This window comes from Adiantum capillus-veneris, chromosome 8 (genome assembly GCF_014529385.1).
Source record: "Adiantum capillus-veneris isolate H3 chromosome 8, ASM1452938v2, whole genome shotgun sequence".
NCBI lineage: Eukaryota > Viridiplantae > Streptophyta > Polypodiopsida > Polypodiales > Pteridaceae > Adiantum > Adiantum capillus-veneris.
This window is the reverse complement of record NC_140938.1, coordinates 30167771-30188247: the sequence shown is the minus strand read 5'-3', so window position 1 is coordinate 30188247 and position 20477 is coordinate 30167771. Positions and strand designations below refer to the sequence as shown.

Sequence of the window (20477 nt, the reverse complement as noted above, 5' to 3'; positions counted from 1 at the left end):
CTCACAATTTATAGACAGTCTTCCCAAATGACTGGTAAATGGGAATCACAATATCCTGTAACATTGTTGAGGAATCAACAATGTCTAGAATAATCATCGTGGTTAACTTGAAAAATCCACAAACACCCAAACCGAGCCATGACCTCTATTGGTGATTAGTAGACCCAAAAGTAATCTATTAGAGATATTGCACATAGAATGCAAAATACTTCATAAGCAACAACTTAATGAATACGCATGCCGTTCCAAATCAGTCTTTGCTAAACACTAGGTCCATAACACATAGTGTGCATGCATTTAGCAAAAAACAAATCCGAACTTGTATATCCATGGTGATCCTTGCCAATACTTATGGCAAATGTGATGCGCATAGCACACAGTAAAGTGGAATCTAAATAGTTCCGAAAAGAAACTAAATACTTTTTGCTACAATCATTTGCAAGCCTTGCTAAAACATTTGAACCATAATAGAAGGTAAAACATTAATCACTTCTACCTAGGGACAAACAATGGAACTTTTTCGTTAACAACTTAGAGCCTTTCTATATGTATAAACAACCATCTGTAATGTTGTTTAGTAGTACTTGCACTTGACCAATTCATTCTAAGTATCCGACAATTTTTGGCCATCGAAATTGCTCTTGATACGTCATGCTGAAAATGGTCTAGAAAACAGATGTGACCATCACCTAGGGGCTTTTTCGGGACACATATTTGAAATACTGGGCGCCACTGTCAGTCCCAAAGACTCATATTCGCCACATGTGGAATATGTCTCAATTAAGGATGTCTAAAAAAAGAACATCAAGTACAAGATGTACTTGTGTGTGGAGGTAACTCTAAACACTCCACAACAAGAGTGAGAGGGACCCTCATTCATTGCTACACACTGGCTAAACCGAAATCCTTGAGTCCCTAGACCATGTTGTATCCCATGTGACAACATGTGCCAAATCGAATCCGACAAGTGGGTGCATAACAGCATAATGTACATTGGACACTATGGCCCAAAATACTTGTTCCGACCTGCCCTTGGCATGGCCCTGGGGATTGAACTGAAAGTTCAGTTACCCGTATTCAAATGCACAGGAGCACGTCTCCCACCTGTGAAAAAACCAAGCAACATTGCACTGGAAACCCTGGGTGTTGCCTTCGCAATCCAAACCCATTGGGTAGAATCTACGTAGTCAACCCCTTGGTAAGACCCTTTGTAGAAACTGCTCAACTAGCAGGTAACGATAACCAACATAGTTAACCGTATACAAAATGATGAGAATCAACTTGAAAAGTTGAATTTTTTTGCTACCACGTGGTAGATTGCAGAATTCTTTCCTTGAAAGTATAACGGAAATAGAGAAAATTGTGATCCTCATTGGCCTATGGAGTGATTTAGTAGGCACCCGTGGGGTCTTACCCCAAAACAATGCATCCATAGACACTCGTAGTGCTATAGAGAGAGCAGGAGATCCACACAAGTGGAAAGCCTAGCTCTTAAGGAGAGCCATGTTGTCGCAACGGTATGTTGCATCTAAAATCCGTGGTAGAAATCAACTGAGTTGAGTTTATGGTTATCAGAAACTCAACTCGAGTGTCGCACTGAAACCATGTTGTGCAAAAATGACACCGTAAACATCCATAATTACAAAACTCTTGCTTGTCCATTAATGTCGTTGTGTAGTCCAGTGGGTAGATCTGTTCGATCTTAAGAACAATCACCCAAGGAATGCCAACAGTTGGGTCATACCCGAGATCTGACAATGACTCTTAGCCAACGTGTGTGGCTCATAGCCCTTATGGAAATTAGTGTTCAATCGATGAAATAATGTAGACTAATGTAGCGGGCGTCTTGCCCAATTTCTAGTAGCTGAGAGTTAGAGCACCTTGGCTCATGCTGACTCCCAAACAAAACATGTATCAAAAACTGTGTAGAAAGTTTTCATTATTCATGGAGAGAAATAAGAAAGAGAGAGAGAAAATACTGGGTTGAGGAACTTTCCTTAAGTGACGACTTTGTATATGTCGTGCCCAATATGTGTGCTCTGACGCATCTTATGCCTGACTTGCAGCTTATCCTATAGCATGCAACAATTTATCTGTATAACACTCTCATCGAGAGAGGGAACAAAAAACACAAGCCCCAGCTTGACCCACTTGCCATGTATGGGGTCGTGACTTTACAAAAATGACTTAATATGGCATTTTGCCTGTGAAATAAGTCCTAGATTTAGGTTCCATAAATTTTAGTGGTATCGTGCGTTGACAGCAACCAAAAATTTAAACAATCCAGAACTTATTTTATACGTGATAGTGTGTTTGGTGTGATAGCAGAAGCGTAATCTCTCAAGCGGTGGAATTCATGCCACCTGGTTAGCATGCCTTGCATACAGATTTTTAAGCCCTTGGCGAGAGTCATGGCCTCAAACGTGAGAGACAAAACCATTAGTGCCTTGCACAATCTAAACTGGTAGGGATTCTATAAGGTGATATTCCCTATTTTGCCAGTTTTTCAAACTTGTGTGCCACTGCCCGTGATTCCAAGTCATTGGACAGTACCTTGGCACAAGGGAGAAGCCTTGCTTCATGTAAAATTGTCAAAGAACTTTGCTTTGCATAAAATCATTAGTTTCCAATGTAAATGTATAAACATGGAAAAATAAACAATACTAAACATGGTCTAACCTGGTCATCCTGCTGTAACCAGTTGTCTTGAGATGTCAAGGAAAAACCCGCTCAAATGCAACTCATAGCCCTATCTATTGTGCGAGAGAGAATTATTGTGTGTATCATATACACCCTCGTGTATCCTATACATCCATCTGGTAAGTAATGAAATAGCCTGCAACCACATTGCCTAGTCCTTCCAAATTTTGTATACTCATAGCATATGTCAAACGTGGGGAATTGCAATGCAAGATGCAGAACTGGAAGCCTTGATTCATATAATGACGTCTGGCCTTATTGCCAACAAACGTTATTGGCGACAGATTTCATAGCAAAGAGAGTCGACTGTGGCCGTCGACTGTGGCCGTCATGTACCAAGAATGGACCTTGTCTACGTGTACATCGGATTGGCAAGGTATGTGTGCATACTTTCTTAGCTTGATTATTGTTGCCCTTGACCATATAGGTTTGTCGTGAGAGTGACTAAAAATGCGGACAGACTTTCCCTAGGAACCATGTTCTTAGTCAAATCCAAAATAAGCAGCATCTCAATTTGTAACAAGTGGTCAGCCATGCCGAACACCTTTGCCTCCTTCAACAAGTCAAGCAAGAGGCGGTGCCTGTCTTGAGTGCGGCACGCAGCCACAACATGTCTTACGTGTGTGCTAGGAAGTTCATATCCTTTGTCGATATACCGTGCTGAGTCTTTAGCCTTGCTCGTGCACGTAAGATCTTGGTGTATTCGTAACCATGGTCATATGTGATCCATAGAATTACATACAATCACATACAATCACATACATAAAGCTACGAATACCTCAATAACATGAAATCTTGAACCTGATAATCATTGCTTGTCATAAAAACTAATATCTAACCAACCCAAATGATTTTCTCATATTAAACTGCTCACTTAATGTGGGAGAATAAACGGGAACAAGGGTTAAGATATAGACATGTGCTTTTAGATCTATCTCAACACGGGGCCATTCGTAAAGGGGCCCAAATGAGAGATGGTCTATCAAAGAGCAAGGCTAACAATGGAGCATAAGACCTTAGGGTTAGCTTCATTGAAGACCTCCAATAATATGTGTAAAACTCCTTTGACCTTAGGTAAGCTAGGGTTGAGCTTGAGGCACGGGAACCCGACCCAGCTCGAGGTGCTTCTCCTGCTTGTCATGCTTGATGACTAAGGTGCTTGAGGTGCTTGAAGATTGAGATGCTTGAGATGCTTGAGGTGTTTTACATGCTTGAGATGTTAGGGTTGCACTTGAGGTAAGAACCCAGCCCAAGCTTAAAGTGCTTAAGGGCCAAGCTTGTGGTGGGAACTGGGCCTATGCATGAGGGGTTGAGGTGTCAAAAAGTCAAAGATTCAATCCCTACAAGGATGGGGTGAGCCCTACATGAGGGGGGATGAGAGAGAACACCCACACACTCACACAAGGCATGCATGGTACAAAGAAAGCAAAAGGGACACTTGTCAAGTTCCTCCTCATGTTGCCCTCATTATGTGCCTGAAGCCTATTGGTTGGCCACCCAAGGGGTCCAATGATAATTTAGGGGATTTAACTAATTGATTTTTCATTTATCAAGTCCTCTCTCTCAAAGGGGAAAGGGGGACACTTGTCTCAAGGCTACCCTTGCTGCATGTAATGCCTCCTGCTTATGATTGGCTAGGCCTGGAGGGGTCCAATGAGCTTCAAGCATGAGCTACAAGGGGGGGTCAACCCAAGCAAGCTAGGGGGTTGCTTAGGGGGTATACTCACCCACACACACTCACAAACACTCCCATTGTGTGCTAGACAAGGTGCAAGAGCTCCATCTCCTTCTCCAAGCTCCTTGAGAAGTTGAGAGTCTACACCAACACTCTTGGCTATGGAATGCAAATCCAACCAAGAGCTATGATTCAATGCTTAAGCTTTCCATCTTCTCCATCTTCATTACTATGCTATTATATATGCTAAGCAAGAAGAGTGATGATAAGTGAGGAATTATTTCTTTCTCCTAAAATATACTTCTTCTTCCTCTTCCCTACCCTCATTCCCTGCTATCTCTCTCCACCTTCGAAGGTGTTTGAGGTCTTGGGACTGAGGCTTGGGATAGTTAGTGCTTTCCACAAAGTGCATGTTATGATTATTGCAACAAGGCTAATGTTTTATTGCAAGTAGATTAGTTACTTAATGCAAGTAGATTAATTGTATTGCAAGGAAGATTAAAATTGTTGCTTTAGGCACAAGTTGATACATAAAAGTATACATCCTCATGTACTCAAATGATTTAGGGAACACAAAGACTAATGATGTTCACGAGTTCTTGATTGTTTTCAAGCTAAGATTGATTGTTGATATTATGCAAAAGCTTGGTGTATGAAGCGTCCATCTCCATACTTCCAAAGAGGTCTCAAGGAACACAAAGATTGTATTGTACCAAGTCTCTCTTAATGAGAGAATATATAATACAAATGCCTTTTGGAGGGGGGACCGGCTCCACATAAATCCGGTCCTCAACTGTTGTCATATTCTCTAAAATCTCTATCTCTCTCTCTCTCTCTCTCTCTCTCTCTCTCTCTCTCTCTCTCTCTCTCTCTCGCAAAGGTATTGCTCATGCCTTGTTAATTATTAAGTGTTATGATTAATTTGCTACTACCAATTAAGTTCACCATCTATGCCCTCAAATTTTCTCACTCTAATTCTCTTAATTCCGCTATTCTCTAAGTTCGTGGCCATTTCCATTACATTGGTATCAAAGCATTTGGTTTCTCTTTTCTTGTTTAAGAAGAGAGGTCCTTAAGTAGCCTATAAATGGTTGATGTTGTTAATTATATTAGGGTAAGTGGCACTGGGATTTATTATCGGTTTTGTTGAGCCCACTATGTGGGATATGGTGCACACCTCGGGAGCTTTGGACTTAATAATGGAGTCTTTTTAGACTTGCCTACGGCTTTACCATTATTGAGCCATAAGAAGTCCGAAAGGAGCTAACCCTCGGCAACCATGCTATGTTAGACCTACTCCTCTACTCTCTATAATTAACCACTTTGAGCCATGGGTGTAGATACTTAAGAGCCGATTTTCAAAGGCTAAGAGGAGTGGTAACTAAGGTTTTGAATTGCCAAATCATACACTAAGTACATACATAAATTTTGTTAACATGGCTCACAATAATCAAGAGAGTAGAACGAGCATTGATAACTTTGATTTTGCACATGAAGGTGCTAATGATGATGCTCCCATGTTTATCAAGTGTCTTGTTTCTAAGCTGCAACAAGCTATGGGAAACCCAGCCCTACAAGGTGAAGTTTTCCAACAACTTCATAGTTATGGGATTCTCCAAACTCCCCCAAAAGAGAGAGCACCTGAGAAGTCTCTTCAAGAGATTTCTAAGAGAGGGCTATCTACGGTGAGAGAAGAGGAGAACCCATATGAAGTGCTTAAACGATTACTAACGGGCTTACCTCCATCCAAGAAGAAAGGTGAAGTCTCTACTATAGAGCCTTCCCCAAGAGAAGGAGAAAGAAGTGAGTCTCCCAATATTTCTGAAGATGTGGCTCCAAGAAGACGGCAGCCTCAACGATCTCCAACTCCCCCCAAGAGAGAAAGATTGTCGGAAAGTCCTCCTCCTTGCTATCACCAAAAGGAAGAGAGGTACCAAAAGAAGAAAAAGGAGAGAAAGAGTTCACCCTCTTCTCCGTCTTCATCACCTTCCTCATATTCCAATGAAGGTAGCGGCTCTTCTCTCAAAGAGCCCAAAAGGAAAGGCCATCGCAAGTCCTATCCGGTATGGAGAACGTCCAAGAAGATGAAGAAGTTCAAGGAGGGAGGAAAGGACACCACTTTTCTTACCTATGATGGCACCTTTGGTGCTACGGACAAGATCTTGGCCTTCATCCAACAGTTTGATGTGGCCTTTGGTAATGAAGACTTCATGGAGTCCTCTAAACTGCGTCAGGTATCTATGCATTTTTAGAGCTCCTCTCGTGAATGGTGCTAGCCTAGGAGCCCAAAGGAAATCTCCAAGGACATGGAAGTCTTTAAGAGCCTCCATCATGAAACAATTTCTGTCAAGAAACACTAAAGACAATGTCCTTACAGAATGGCAAAGCTTGAAACTCTCTCCCTACGAGTCTATCCAGAACTATGTAGATAAGTTTTTGGATTTACTTCTCAAAGCCAGTGTCTACAAAAAGATAGGCTTTGAGGAGCAAAATCAACAATTTTGTGCGGGAATTTTTGAAGAGATGGCCGAGTATATTAACTCACAAAGGTCTAATGCCATATCGGCAGTCATACACCATACTATGGTTGCATCTCAAATCAATTTCCAACAAGGGGTTAAGAAAAACTCTAAGCCCATGGAAGTGAAGGATCAAAATGAGCCTAGAGGGAGGAATAATGCTCAAACTTCCTCCAAAGGCAACTCTAGCAACACCAATAACAAAGCTAAGGAGAAAACAGTCTACAAAGGTAAGAATAGACTCCCTCCAACAGAGCTAGAGTGTTATCGTAAGGATAAAAAATGCTACAAGTGTGGACAGCAAGGGCATATCTATCGTGCTTGTCCCCAAAGAAATGCACGCAACAACTCGCCTTGAGTTTCTATGCTGGAAACTCCAAAAGAGGATGCTCATAGCAAAAGGCTTTTGTTTTTCCTAAGCTAGGAGATATGTACATACATGTTTATGAGTCGGGTAGTATCATATCCCTTGTAAATATGCATGCTTTTCACAAGTTAATGAAAATCTATATATTCATATACATGATTTTTGTTAGAAAGTCTGTAAATGAATTCAATGTTTCAACCAATAACAATAAAAAAAGATGCGAATCAAGAGGAATTAGAATTGTCTACATTCCTAAATGGATTCCAAAATGTTTTTATTGATGATATCCCCGTGAGATATCTCCACAATGAGGGGACAATGACCATGCAATGGAGCTTTTACCACAAAGCTCACTGCCTAATAAGCCTCCTTATTGAGCTTTATAAGCTCCACAAGAGGAGTTCAAAAGGCAATAGCATGAACTGGTAAGTTTTGAGAGAGGTTAGGCTTTCCTCTAATTAACCAATAGAAAAGTGGATTTTTTTTAAAAAGAGATTCAATAATTAGGTCACATTATCTATAAAGGTGGTATTTGTATGGATCCACAAAAGGTAGAGGTAATAAAAACATGGCCTAATCCAAGGAGTCTACATGAGTTGCGAAACTCTAAAGGTATGAGTGCATACTAGAGATGCTTCATAGGAAAAATTCATGCTTATAGCAGGTCCAATAGATGACTTAACAAAAAAGAACATTAAGTGTACATGGACTACAAAGAGAGAAAAATATTTTAGAAAAGTTCAAAGAGAAACTTATCTCTCAACTTATGCTTACACTACGGGATCTCTCAAAGCTATTTGAGGTCCAATGTAATGCCTGGATGCATGCCTTCAAGAAAAAATTTGCTTTAAGAAGGGAATACCATAGAATACAAGATTCAAAGACTCAAATCCAATGAGTGAATGTTGGGCATATACAAAAGAAACTACAAGCTTTTTTACATGCCGTTGACACATGGAAGTACTTCTTGCGGACTTCATCCATGATACGAACCAATCTCTTCGACAATCAAATGAGGTGGGCAAATTTATTTTTGCAATTTAAATTTTACATTGCTCACATTGCTGGCAAGCACAACATGTAGCCGATGCACTTTCCCGATGGCCAAGGGTAGATAGGGTATCAATAGCAACTTACAATGAACTATGTTTTATGATAGTTAAAAATGCTTCTAACCCAGGCTTTAGAGATATGATAATAGCCTTTACAAATGGAAGAAAAAGAACCACTCACGTTAGAGGATGGTTATCTTCCATACCTCAATAGACTATATCTTCCTCACTTCCCATGCTCCTCCCATATGCGGAGCAAAGAGGCATTCGAATTTACTATGCTAGGAGTAAAAGCATACTTGTATTGGCTTACCAAGAAACGAGAACATACAAGAGTATGTTTCAAAATGTATGGTATACCAAAAGATGAAGTATGATAGAAGGACCATGACTTGTGACAACATCTAATTGTGTCGGATAGAAATCCTACCATGACCACTAATTTCAGATAAAGTCTCTATAAGAACTAGAGTAACCCTCTTATGTTGGCCTACTATTCCAACGGATGGCCAAAAGGAAAATTAAAAAACTAATGATCCTTGATCTACTAAAATCTTGTGATTCGAGGTAGATCAATGCTCAAAATGGGAGAAGTACTTACCCTAACAACAGTATGTCTCTAATAACATGAACATACGTATAAGGGGAAAGTTCCTTTCGAGGCTAAAGACGGAAGATCTAAAAGTCCCTTGTAGCTTAAGGTACCTGGGAAGATCTTCATTGCAAAGGAGTATAGCCGAGATCAAAACGAATCTTTTTAGAAGATTAAACAGCCTATATCCATCTATTAGCTAGGCAAAAAAGGCTCCTTCCATTAGGCACAAACGAGCCTTATCCTTTAAAGAAAAAGAAAAAAAAGTTGGTTCTTACTAAACTTCCCCAAGGCTCATCTAAGGAAAATTATACACAAGAATCCTCCGGGCCATTAAAGGTATTATGCTAGGTCAGCACAAAGATACTATGGCCCCTTCTAAAATTTCAAGCCCATTCATTAGATGGCTTATCAATTAAAGTTGCCCAACTACTGGCTCATATATATCATTTTTCATGAGAGCCTATTCGAGCCTTATTAAGTAAGAGCCACCAATAGAAGTTATAAATGAAGACCCACCAGAGATCGAGGATGAAGCAAACGAGCTCCAACCCAAGTTCATCCTTCGACACGAGCACAAGGTATTAAGAAATGGTAAGACTACTGACAGTATCTTATTTAAGTTAAGAATTATCCTTTCAAAGATGCTAAATGCATGCAAAGAACATAACTTAAGGATAATATGAACCTTGTTAATGATGCTTACAATGACACAAAAGAGTAAGCAAATGTAAAAGAAATGCATTTTAAATGATCCATGCTTTTGTCTTATAAGACTCTCTTTTATGTTTCGTGCACAAATTTTAAGAAGTATGCATACTTAGGATCATGTTTGTGGTGACTACGTCTCCCAAACACCAAGTAGAACTTGTCACTCTACTTTGGAAGTATGATATGGACTAAAAAGAGTAGACATGCTTGCGGCAGACAATGTCTCTCAAGCACCAAGTGGATTAGTCATCCACTCTGGAATGATGTCGTAGGGTAAAACTGGATCCTCTACCCGCTAAGACCAATGGCCTAATGGGTGAGACTTTACCATATCTACCTCATAGTCGAGGACGACTATGATTTCAACAGAGAGGTAATGTCAGAAAAACTAATATCTAACCAACCCAAATGATTTTCTCATATTAAATTGATCACTTAATGTGGGAGAATAAACGAGAACAAGGGTTAAGATATAGACATGTGCTTTTAGATCTATCTCAACACGGGGCCATTGGTAAAGGGGCCCAAATGAGAGATGGTCTATCAAAGAGAAAGGCTAACCAATGGAGCATAAGACCTTAGGGTTAGCTTCATTGAAGACCTCCAATAATATGTGTAAAATTACTTTGACCTTAGGTAAGTTGGGGCTGAGCTTGAGACGCGAGAACCCGAACCAGCTCGAGGTGCTTATCCTGCTTGCATGCTTGATGACTAAGGTGCTTGAGGTGCTTGATGATTGAGGTGCTTGAGGTGCTTAATTATTGAGATGCTTGAGGTGCTTGAGATGTTAGGGTTGCACTTGAGGTGAGAACCCAGCCCAAGATTAAAGTGCTTAAGGGCCAAGCTTGTGGTGGGAACTAGGCCTATGCGTGAGGGTTGAGGTGTCAAAAAGTCAAAGATTCAATCCCTACAAGGATGGGGCGAGCCCTACATGAGGGGGGATGAGAGAGAACACCCACACACTCACACAAGGCATGCATGGTACAAAGAAAGCAAAAGGGACACTTGTCAAGTTCCTCCTCATGTTTCCCTCATTGTGTGCCTGAAGCCTATTGGTTGGCCACCCAAGGGGTCCAATGATAATTTAGGGGATTTATTTAATTGATTTTTCATTTATAAAGTCCTATCTCTCAAAGGGGAAAGGGGGACACTTGTCTCAACGCTACCCTTGCTGCTTGTAATGCCTCCTGCTTATGTTGGCTAGGCCTGGAGGGGTCCAATGAGCTTCAAGCATGAGCTACAAGGGGGGGTCGACCCAAGCAAGCTAGGGGGTTTCTTAGGGGGTATACTCACCCACACACACTCACAAACACTCTCATTGTGTGCTAGACAAGGTGCAAGAGCTCCATCTCCTTCTCCAAGCTCCTTGAGAAGTTGAGAGCCTACACCAACACTCTTGGCTATGGAATGCAAATCCAACCAAGAGCTATGCTTCAATGCTTAAGCTTTCAGTCTTCATTACTATGCTATTATGTATGCTAAGCAAGAAGAGTGATGATAAGTGAGGAATTATTTCTTTCTCCTAAAATATACTTCTTCTTCCTCTTCCTTACCCTCATTCCCTGCTAGCTCTCTCCACCTTTGAAGGTGTTTGAGGTCTTGGGACTGAGGCTTGGGATAGTTAATGCTTTCCACAAAGTGCATGTTATGCTTATTGCAAGAAGGCTAATGTTTTATTGCAAGTAGATTAGTTACTTAATGCAAGTAGATTAATTGTATTGCAAGGAAGATTAATTGTTGCTTTAGGCACAAGTTGATACATAAAAGCATACATCCTCATGTACTCAAATGATTTAGGGAACACAAAGACTAATGATGTTCACGAGTTCTTGATTGTTTTCAAGCTAAGATTGATTGTTGATATTATGCAAAAGCTTGGTGTATGAAGCGTCCATCTCCATACTTCCAAAGAGGTCTCAAGGAACACAAAGATTGTATTGTACCAAGTCTCTCTTAATGAGAGAATCTATAATACAAATGCCTTTTGGAGGGGGGACCGGCTCCACATAAATCCGGTCCTCAACTGTTGTCATATTCTCTAAAATCTCTCTCTCTCTCTCTCTCTCTCTCTCTCTCTCTCTCTCTCTCTCTCTCTCTCTCTCTCTAGCACACACTTTAGAAGATGCACAAAATCTTATGGTTGTCCTTGAGAACTTTTGCTTGCATAGTGGGCTGATTGTAAATGAATCCAAAACAAAGGTTATGCTTGTGAAAACCAACCATAAGGAGAAGCCATGCATTGTGTACAACAACCAGACACTTGAAGTTGTTGAGAGCTTTAAGTACCTTGGCCTTGAGGTTCCATCCAATCACAAGTGGCATGAATGTGCTATGCGTCGTTTGGAAGCGGGAAAGAGAGCATATTATGCATTTGAGAACATGTGTAATGTGGGAAACATCAAGTGTTGGGTTCTCAAGAAGTATCTTTTTGATGCATTGGTGACACCAGTTCTTCTTTATAGAGTTGAAGTGTGGGGCAGGAGCATCTCAAAGTCTACTTGGAAAGAGTTTGAGAATGTCCAAAAGCGTTTTCTTAAAAAGTTTCTCCAAGTTAAGGCACAAACACCATATATGCTCCTACTTCTTGAGTCGGGATCTCTTCCAATTGAGGTTATGGGCATGGAAAGGGTTGTGGAGTACATGATAAAGATGCGTCAAAACCCCTCATATCGACTTCCTACAATTGCATGGGAAGCAAGCAAAAAAGTTCAAAAGACGCATAAAAGCAAGATCTTCAGCACGGGATGGATGCAAGACATAAAGAAGTGGTTTGGGAGATGGGATGCATTACACTTGCTACATGATGCTTCAATTGACTCTCAAGTGAATGAAGCTTTTCTACAACGCCAATGTATTACGGCTTGGGAGAAATTTGGTGGGTCACGCTTCATACATTACACCACCTATATTGCCCCCAACTACAAAACCATGTTCTTCGCTGAGAGAGGAAACCGTACTCACACTTACATGCTTGAGCTTATTCCCTTGTCCGCGATACGCACTATCGCAACAATTCGGCTTAGCTCCCATTTCCTTCGATGCGAGATAGGGCGTTGGGGCAATGGAGAAGAGTCAAATCGATTGTGCACATTATGCTCACTGCAAGTTCGAGAGTCTGAGTACCACACACTACTAGAGTGCTCAGCTTTTGATCACATCCGAACTTGCTTCTCTCACATTTTCAGCCATAACTTAGACCTACACACTTTCCTCTCCCAGCCAAAGTGTGGGCTCTCCATTGCGACTCTCATCACTACAATTTTGGAGCATCGACGAGAGTCACTCATCAGCCATACACATACTACATCACATGTAACTTTGGTCCCATAGGTCATATTTGACCTCCGAGGACGATAATAAAATCTATCTATCTATCTATCTATCTCTCTCTCTCTCTCTCTCTCTCTCTCTCTCTCTCTCTCTCTCTCTCTCTCTCTCTCTCTCTCTCTCTCTCTCTCTCTCTCTCTATCTATCTATCTCTTAAAGGTATTGCTCATGCCTAGTTAATTAAGTGTTATGATTAAGTTGCTACTACCAATTAAGTTCACCATCTATGCTCTCAAAGTTGCTTACTCTAATTCTCTTAATTCCGCTATTCTCTAAGTTCATAGGCCATTTCCATTACATTACTTGTCCTTAGCCGAGGTCAATCACGTCCTGTGAATTTGCATCCCGGCTCCAAGTGCCTTTCCAGAGACCTTGCAAACGGCCGTTGGCGAGCTTTCATGTTGTTGCATGCCATGCATACATGGTCCACTTGACGAGGCTCTCATAGGACCATGCATGATACGATATGGGTGCCATCTTTTCTTCTTTGCGAGCCATGGTCCGTGAACCGATGTCTCCCCCACAGTCTCTGTCCTTGTTTTTTGTATTGAACCAAAAAAAATTTAATAATAGAAATAAATTTGCAGCTGAAAAAAAAATTTGCAACGCATGGCCGCTTAGCAGGTGTTGCTTGGGTTGCATGCTTCTCATCTGCCCTGGCGAGAGTCCCTACTTTGGGAACAAACCCTTCAAGGGTGAAAACCCAAAACGTTGGGCACTTGTGTGAACAAAGGGTTGCCTCAGTTTGGCGATGGTGGGCAGGTGATGCAAGAAAGAAGAAAATGCGTCCTGCTTCGTGTACAGTCCGAACCTCGGACCCTGCCTGTGTCGAAACATGCCCCTTGGTCCATGGCAAAACCACAGAGAGAGAGAGAGAGAGAGAGAGAGATCCGTTTTCATGCAGGTAGTGCCGGCTGAAAACATGTTAACCTGTCGCGCTTTTTGTGCTAGTTAGCAGTTTCAAGTTAGCACATCTTCAAAAAGTTAGGCGTCCGGTAAATTTTTTACAAATAATATCAAAATTTGTCGGAGGTTGTACATTTAGATTCCTTGTTTCAAGTGCTTTCTATTGATATATTATATGTCATCGATCTTGGAGATGTAGCTCAAGTTATTGTACTAGTTACCATATGTCAAAATTGTGCTAGTTAGCATTGTTCGGGACATGAAAAAGCATGATAGGTTAACATGCTTTCACCCTGCCCTCCTCGGCTTTGGCCGCTTGTGTGTGTAAGGGCATGTGCCCATGTTGCTTCTCCTGCCAAGGCCCCCCACTCCTTGCAAGAAGCTACTCCCACGGGTCTTGCCGGCCTTGACTTTGTCCCCTCCTGTCGTTGTGTCTTCAAGGGGCCATGCCCACATCCTTTTCCATCAGAGCCTCCATGAGCTCCAAGACCACTGAGAGAGAGAGAGAGAGAGAGAGAGAGAGAGAGAGAGAGAGAGAGAGAGAGAGAGAGAGAGAGAGAGCATGCAAAGCCATGCATGACCGTATACCCTTTCTCCTTTCCTCCTCCATAGCTTCTCCCTTCCCCCTGAGCTCTGATATCATTGAAAGAGCATACAGAGATAGACATGCCAATAACCACCCAACCATACCTATATATAGGCCCTTAGCTATATATAGCCCCTGTACCGCATGTGTATCTATCGGCCCTTGGCCAGGGCCGTGCCCTCCTATAGTCCTACCCTTGGCATGACATTGTGCATCTAGTTAAGTTTAGGTAAGAATAATTTGTAGTAACCATGGATCCAAGGGACATAATTGTGTGAGTAATATATATTTTATGATGATATATCAATTTCCTCTAGATAAAATCCTTTAGAACTTTTCTCAAGGTGTTCTCAAGTTGGGAAAGGTGCCCCTTGCCATTTTCTCACTAGCAACTAGGAAAATGCCAATAATAATATGAAGTACTTTCTGATGTAAAAAAATAAAACTAGTTGAGAAAATGCATTTTTACGTCGAAACAAATTGACTTTCTTTTAGGATCATAGTCACAATTTTAGGGTTGTTCATCCTGTGGAAATTTTTTATTTTACAATGCCCAAAAAGTGGGTTTCCACCTATAGCTGGTGTAGATCAAAATCTTTCAACTACCTTTTGTAGGTATTGTATAAATGTATGAAACTAGTTGTCATGATATGCTTGTCCTCTTGATAAGGGGAACTATGGGTCGGGAGAGAATGGGATAAATTATACATCATAGAGATTGGTACTTAGTAGCATGCCCTCTATAAAACATGTATATCTCTCTCACTTATGCAAGAAACCATAAAATTGTTGATGGGATTCCATAAAATTCCATTTATTTTTGGCCCACAATCACAATAGCCATGATACATGGAATGTATTGAGTGATAAAAGGATATGATGCTTTTACTGCATGATTTATATTTACATAAGGTTATAATTTTAATGAAGCCATTATGCCCTCTTAGAGAACCAACCACCATAAGAAAAATGAATGGGCACAAAAAAAGGGAATGGCAAATGAATGTACTTTGATGTTTTGTGCTGCCAATATTACCTATGTTCCCATTTTCTCTTTCAACATGAGTAGATGATCCTAGTCTTCTGCCCACCATGGCACCTCACCATCTCTAAAGTCCGTCTCAAGCCAAGGAGAAATTGCCACCTTCCCATTCACTACATCCACATGTTGTAAAGCTAATGACTGCAAGAATAACACAATGCTTGACATCATTCCATGTGAATCTTTACCATAGATGTTAGTTGGTTTGGCATAGAAGAGGTTGTGGTACTCATTTATACTCATGGGATGCTAGCCACTTCATAACAACCATTTGAAATCATTAAAACAAAAAAATACATCCATCCACAATTGAGACCACAGCATTAAAGCTAGCAAAAAAAATATGTGTGCTGCTAGTTTAATGCATCTAGAAATTGTGTATTATCAATATATATATATCGCTCAAATCTAGAAGCATTTTGGATACTTACAAGTGGAGCCGGTCCTTGGACTACTTGTCCCCTGTTGTCATATTGAGATCCATGGCAAGGACACATGAATTTGTCTTCTTCAGGCACCCATGGGACAACACATCCCATGTGTGTGCAAATAGCATTGATGCCATAATTTGCTAGAGATCCATCCTTCTCTATAACAAGATATACCGGACCATCCTTCAAACCAACCATATTACAACAACAAATAACATAAGCTTTATTGAGACAAAGTTCTCAATCTTAATTACATTGTGGACCTACTAAATCAACTATATCATAAAAGAAGTGGGGGAAAAAGAGCTCAAGTGTGTAAGCAGAAACAAACCGGATATCCTTTTGTGAGGGTCCGATCACCAGCACGATGTGATGTAACCCATTCAACTGCTATTATGTCTTTTCCAGTAATGTCATCTTGAGCGATATATTGCTCACTACTATCACAAGAAATACCTTACATTAGGCATGTGCAGGGAACTTAATCTAGTTATGTGAATCAAGCATGTGTTTTCTACCAAAACCCACACATATATCGATGTTGAGCACCTTTAGTAAGCGCAAGTAGACAAAGGGACCTTAAATTGCATAAGTACAAATTAAAACAAGCACACATTGTTTTGGATATAGAAAGGGGTTGATATTTTTCTATGTTTGGAGGCATTTTTGGTGTCTATTTCTACATGCCCAAGAGCTTTCTCTGTCTTTTTAGCTCTATCCACCGATGTTAGCTATTGATAAGTCAAGTTATATTAACGATTTTTTAATGATAATTTTACCCTAATTGGTTCCTAACATCTGTTTTCCCTAGTCCTTTAATTCCTAATTCTTAGTTTAACCGTTGGATATTATCTTTTTTCTTCACTCCGAGAACCATGTTTGAGCTATAAAAAAGAAAAAGAATATGTATTTGCACTACCACATTGGAAAAGGTAGGTTAGGAGACTTGCTTCTTGGGGGCACCACCTTCGAGTAAAAATTTTGAAGTAAGAAGATTGTGACTTCATCCAAAGGGTGTTGTCCTAGTGCTTAAGGTGAGGTCCTTTAGGCACACCCAATATGGTTCAACCCCTGTGTACATGAGGTGTAGGTGAGTGGGCGAAATCCCGTAAAACTAGCTCACGAAAGTGACACAACAAAAAATAATAATAATAATTAATAAGATTGTGACTTTTCCTATTAATTGGTCAAGGGTTGATTTCTGAATCATGGCCAATGGATTGTGTGATGAAGGTTTTTTTGCCATTATTAATTTCGGTGTTAAATGAGCAAAGTGTAAAGTGTCATGATTGGGAAGACAATGAGAAGCTAGACAAAAAACATGCAAGTTTTGGGTTATAATATCGCATTGAATGTCAAAGTCCTAAATCTTATCCTTCTAGCTGAACCGCATATGGAATGTGAGTACTATTATAGCAAAAGCCACTCCTAGCTCTTGCTCTCTGGATGTATTAAGATGCTTTGCAAACTGTACCAATCTAAATTGTATAGTTTAAGGTTACCTTATATGTGGCGAGGCCGTAAGTTACTCCAATTTATGGGTTCTCTAAGGTGAGGACTAAATTTAAGGTATTTCATGAGGCCAAAAGTAAATTAAAAGAAGTGGTACTGTCTAGAAATGTAATTAGTAAAGATGATTTGTAATATTTGCCACTTGGGGCATACTTAGGTCTCTGAAGGAGGAAAGGAGAAGAAGCGTTTTTACGCCGTAGGAATTAAAATCCCAAGAGACCTCAAAGATCAATCCGACAAGTCTTGAGAGCTAAATGAAGATATGAAGGAGGGAAGGAGAAGAGACATTTGAACACCAGAGGAATGAGAATCCCAAGAGACCTCAAAAATCAGTCCGACAAGTCTTGAGAGTTAAATGAAGATATGTGGATACAATTCTAAAGTTGACATCCGTCAAAGTTGACATGGTTACATCCGTCAAAGTCTAGGGGAGGGGGACAGCCAATCTAAGACGTCTATTTAGTGGCAATTAAAATGCATAATATGAGACCTGCATGCTTCGATGCTTGCCAAATTAGCACCTAGAATGCAAGCTTGCAACAGCCTGTATTGCATTGACACATCAGCACACGAAAGCCCATGCGTCACTATCAGAAGCTGGAATTTGCTGGGGGTCACTGTCGCTACAAGGAATTTGCTAGGGTCACTATCGTTGGAGGGAATCACTTCAATTGTTGTCGCTATATATCCCCCTCGCCTTGGACATTTGAAGGTGTAGGGCTCAGTGTCCTTTCCTTGGAATCAGTGCTCCCCCACTGAGTGTCCTTTCCCTACATCTTATGAGTGTTGTCTCGTTGGAGGGAATCACTTCAATTGTTGTCGCTATATATCCCCCTCGCCTTGGACATTTGAAGGTGTAGGGCTCAGTGTCCTTTCCTTGGAATCAGTGCTCCCCCACTGAGTGTCCTTTCCCTACATCTTATGAGTGTTGTCTTGATTTTGTTCCTAATTCCATAGAAAAGTTTTTTACACTAGACATTCTCATTGTCTATACTTTAAGGTGCAGTAATTATTTTTCTACTCACTAATTATTGAGCTAAACAAACATTGGTGTCGTATACTTACAACTAACAGGCACCGCTAGATTTTCCACCATTTTTTTTCTTGTCTTTCCATTATTTTAAGAGTTTTACTAAAATTCGTCAAAATCTTCTAGTTTTCTATGAGAGAAGTTTAAATTTTGGCCTAAAAATTTCAAATTAAACAAGCCCTGAAAAGATCCATTACGTGAGTTTGAGCACACAGTGCGAGACTTAATTTAATTAGTGAGGATAGATTAATTAAAAGCAAGCATCAATTAAAGGGTAGCCAGAACCTTACAATACATAATATAATATGCAGTTGAAGGTTCATTTGCAAATTTAGTTTTGATATGCAAATTAAAATTTTGATGAGCAGCACCATGCGTGAAGACAATGGGAGTGCTTAATACGTAAGCACGTTATGCAGAGTAAAATTGGGATAGTGTTAGCGCTCTCTCTCTCTCTCTCTCTCTCTCTCTCTCTCTCTCTCACAGCATTCGATCACACCTGTCGGTTGTCGCCGCCCTCGCCAGCAAGTCGGAACCCCAAAAGTTACTTGCTGCAGCCGGTGCCACGGAGCCCATCAGCAGGAGACATCCGAGGAGGTGGCGCTTACTAGGGTCGGTGACATGCTGCTCATTGTCTCGCCCACGTTCAGGTTGCAAGCTGTCTGAGTCACAAGATTGAGCTGCAGCTGAAGCCAACAATACTCTTCTGGCCGGTAGTACTGAGCTGTACGATAGCTGGAGTAGAGGGGGCGAGCAGCCTGGAGCCGGAGAGGATACCGGCAGCCGCATCCGGTGAGGTGGAGCGAAGAGGGAGCCAGAGAAGGCAGCGGCGGAGACTGACGTCGATGAGACAGCTGCTAATAAACATAGCAACTAATGTAATTTAGCACGTGTACACTCTCTCTCTCTCTCTCTCTCTCTCTCTCTCTCTCATACTCATATTAGCCTTCACCTGCACTGGCAGCCATACTTATTAATCAATTTGATCGCATGCAATGCCGGCCAGCTGCTTGGATGTAGGATATTGGACTATGGAGGGCACACGGCCCCTCCTCTTTTTATAATACACCGCAACCAAAGCCCTAATAACACACACCCGGCCGCTTATCACAAATATCTCTCTCTCTCTCTCTCTCTCTCTCTCTCTCTCTCTCTCTCGTACTTCTGTCTCAACACGCGAGTGTACTATGCCCATGCCTGCCTTGCTAGTGAGTGTACTACCTCTCTTGTACTCACGCTTTGCCCAAGAGTTTCAAGCCCTTCCGAGTCCTCTAGGGGCGCTCTCTCTCTCTCTCTCTCTCTCTCTCTCTCTATGCGGTCTATATGCTCTCCCTTTTGAAAATGGAGCCTTTCAGGATGCACCGTCAAGGGGCCCAATTTATCTATCCATTTCTTTGGTGGTTTTTGGCCTCCATAATGCCTTAGTAAAGTGTTGAGCCCTTCTGAACAATTGTGGGTTGTTGGATTCATCCTTGTTGATTAATGCCACATTCCAAAGTTAAATATGATAAAATATTTTTTCCTTTTTTTCTTTTAATTAGGCCGCACAAAGCGTGTGATCACTTTGTCACTAATGTTGGTCAATAAGTAAGACATGTATCATGCATGAAACAGAAGAGGCTCACACTCTTCCTCCGAGCACCAGACACATTTCACTCGAGCGACTCCATCCATGCATTCATCTCATATTCTGCAAGGCTTTACATAGTAGTGGCAAGGAGCTCTCTTGTCATAAAGAGGTGTTGAGCAAGGAGCATAATCAAAGAGAGCTTCTTCAAAGAAATCTTGAGTACCGAAAGCACTCTCGCATTGCGCACAACACAAAACACTGGCTCCACTTGCACCTATATATAACTATTTAGAACAACAATCAAAGAAAATGTGTAAAGGTGGATGTGAGAAAGGAAGAGAGGTTATAACCGTCGTTATTTGCTCTAGCATTATTACGCAATGATTTGGAGCCCAAATATGAAAATTTGAAAAGATTACAAAGCATTTGTCGTTTTCATGAATAATTGTACAAAAAA

The 20477-nt window shown here is 41.0% G+C and overlaps 1 protein-coding gene across 6 annotated transcripts; it reads right to left on the bottom strand.

Annotated features, from left to right (window-relative positions):
• Window positions 1-15211: 15211 nt before the first annotated feature.
• LOC147451884 (uncharacterized) lies at window positions 15212-19562 on the bottom strand. Of its 6 annotated transcripts, none has more exons than XM_086517774.1 (5): window positions 19421-19562; window positions 18950-19304; window positions 16240-16348; window positions 15909-16091; window positions 15212-15618 (listed from the first exon to the last, which is right to left on the bottom strand). In XM_086517774.1, exons 2-5 carry the CDS (start codon window positions 19237-19239, stop codon window positions 15511-15513), a joined length of 690 nt encoding a protein of 229 aa, XP_086373900.1. In that variant the 5' UTR covers window positions 19240-19304; window positions 19421-19562; the 3' UTR covers window positions 15212-15510. The 6 variants fall into 6 exon arrangements, with proteins under 6 accessions (XP_086373900.1, XP_086373896.1, XP_086373898.1 ...); XM_086517770.1 differs by having other exon boundaries at window positions 19403-19560; XM_086517772.1 differs by having other exon boundaries at window positions 16240-16345; window positions 19403-19560.
• Window positions 19563-20477: the final 915 nt, after the last annotated feature.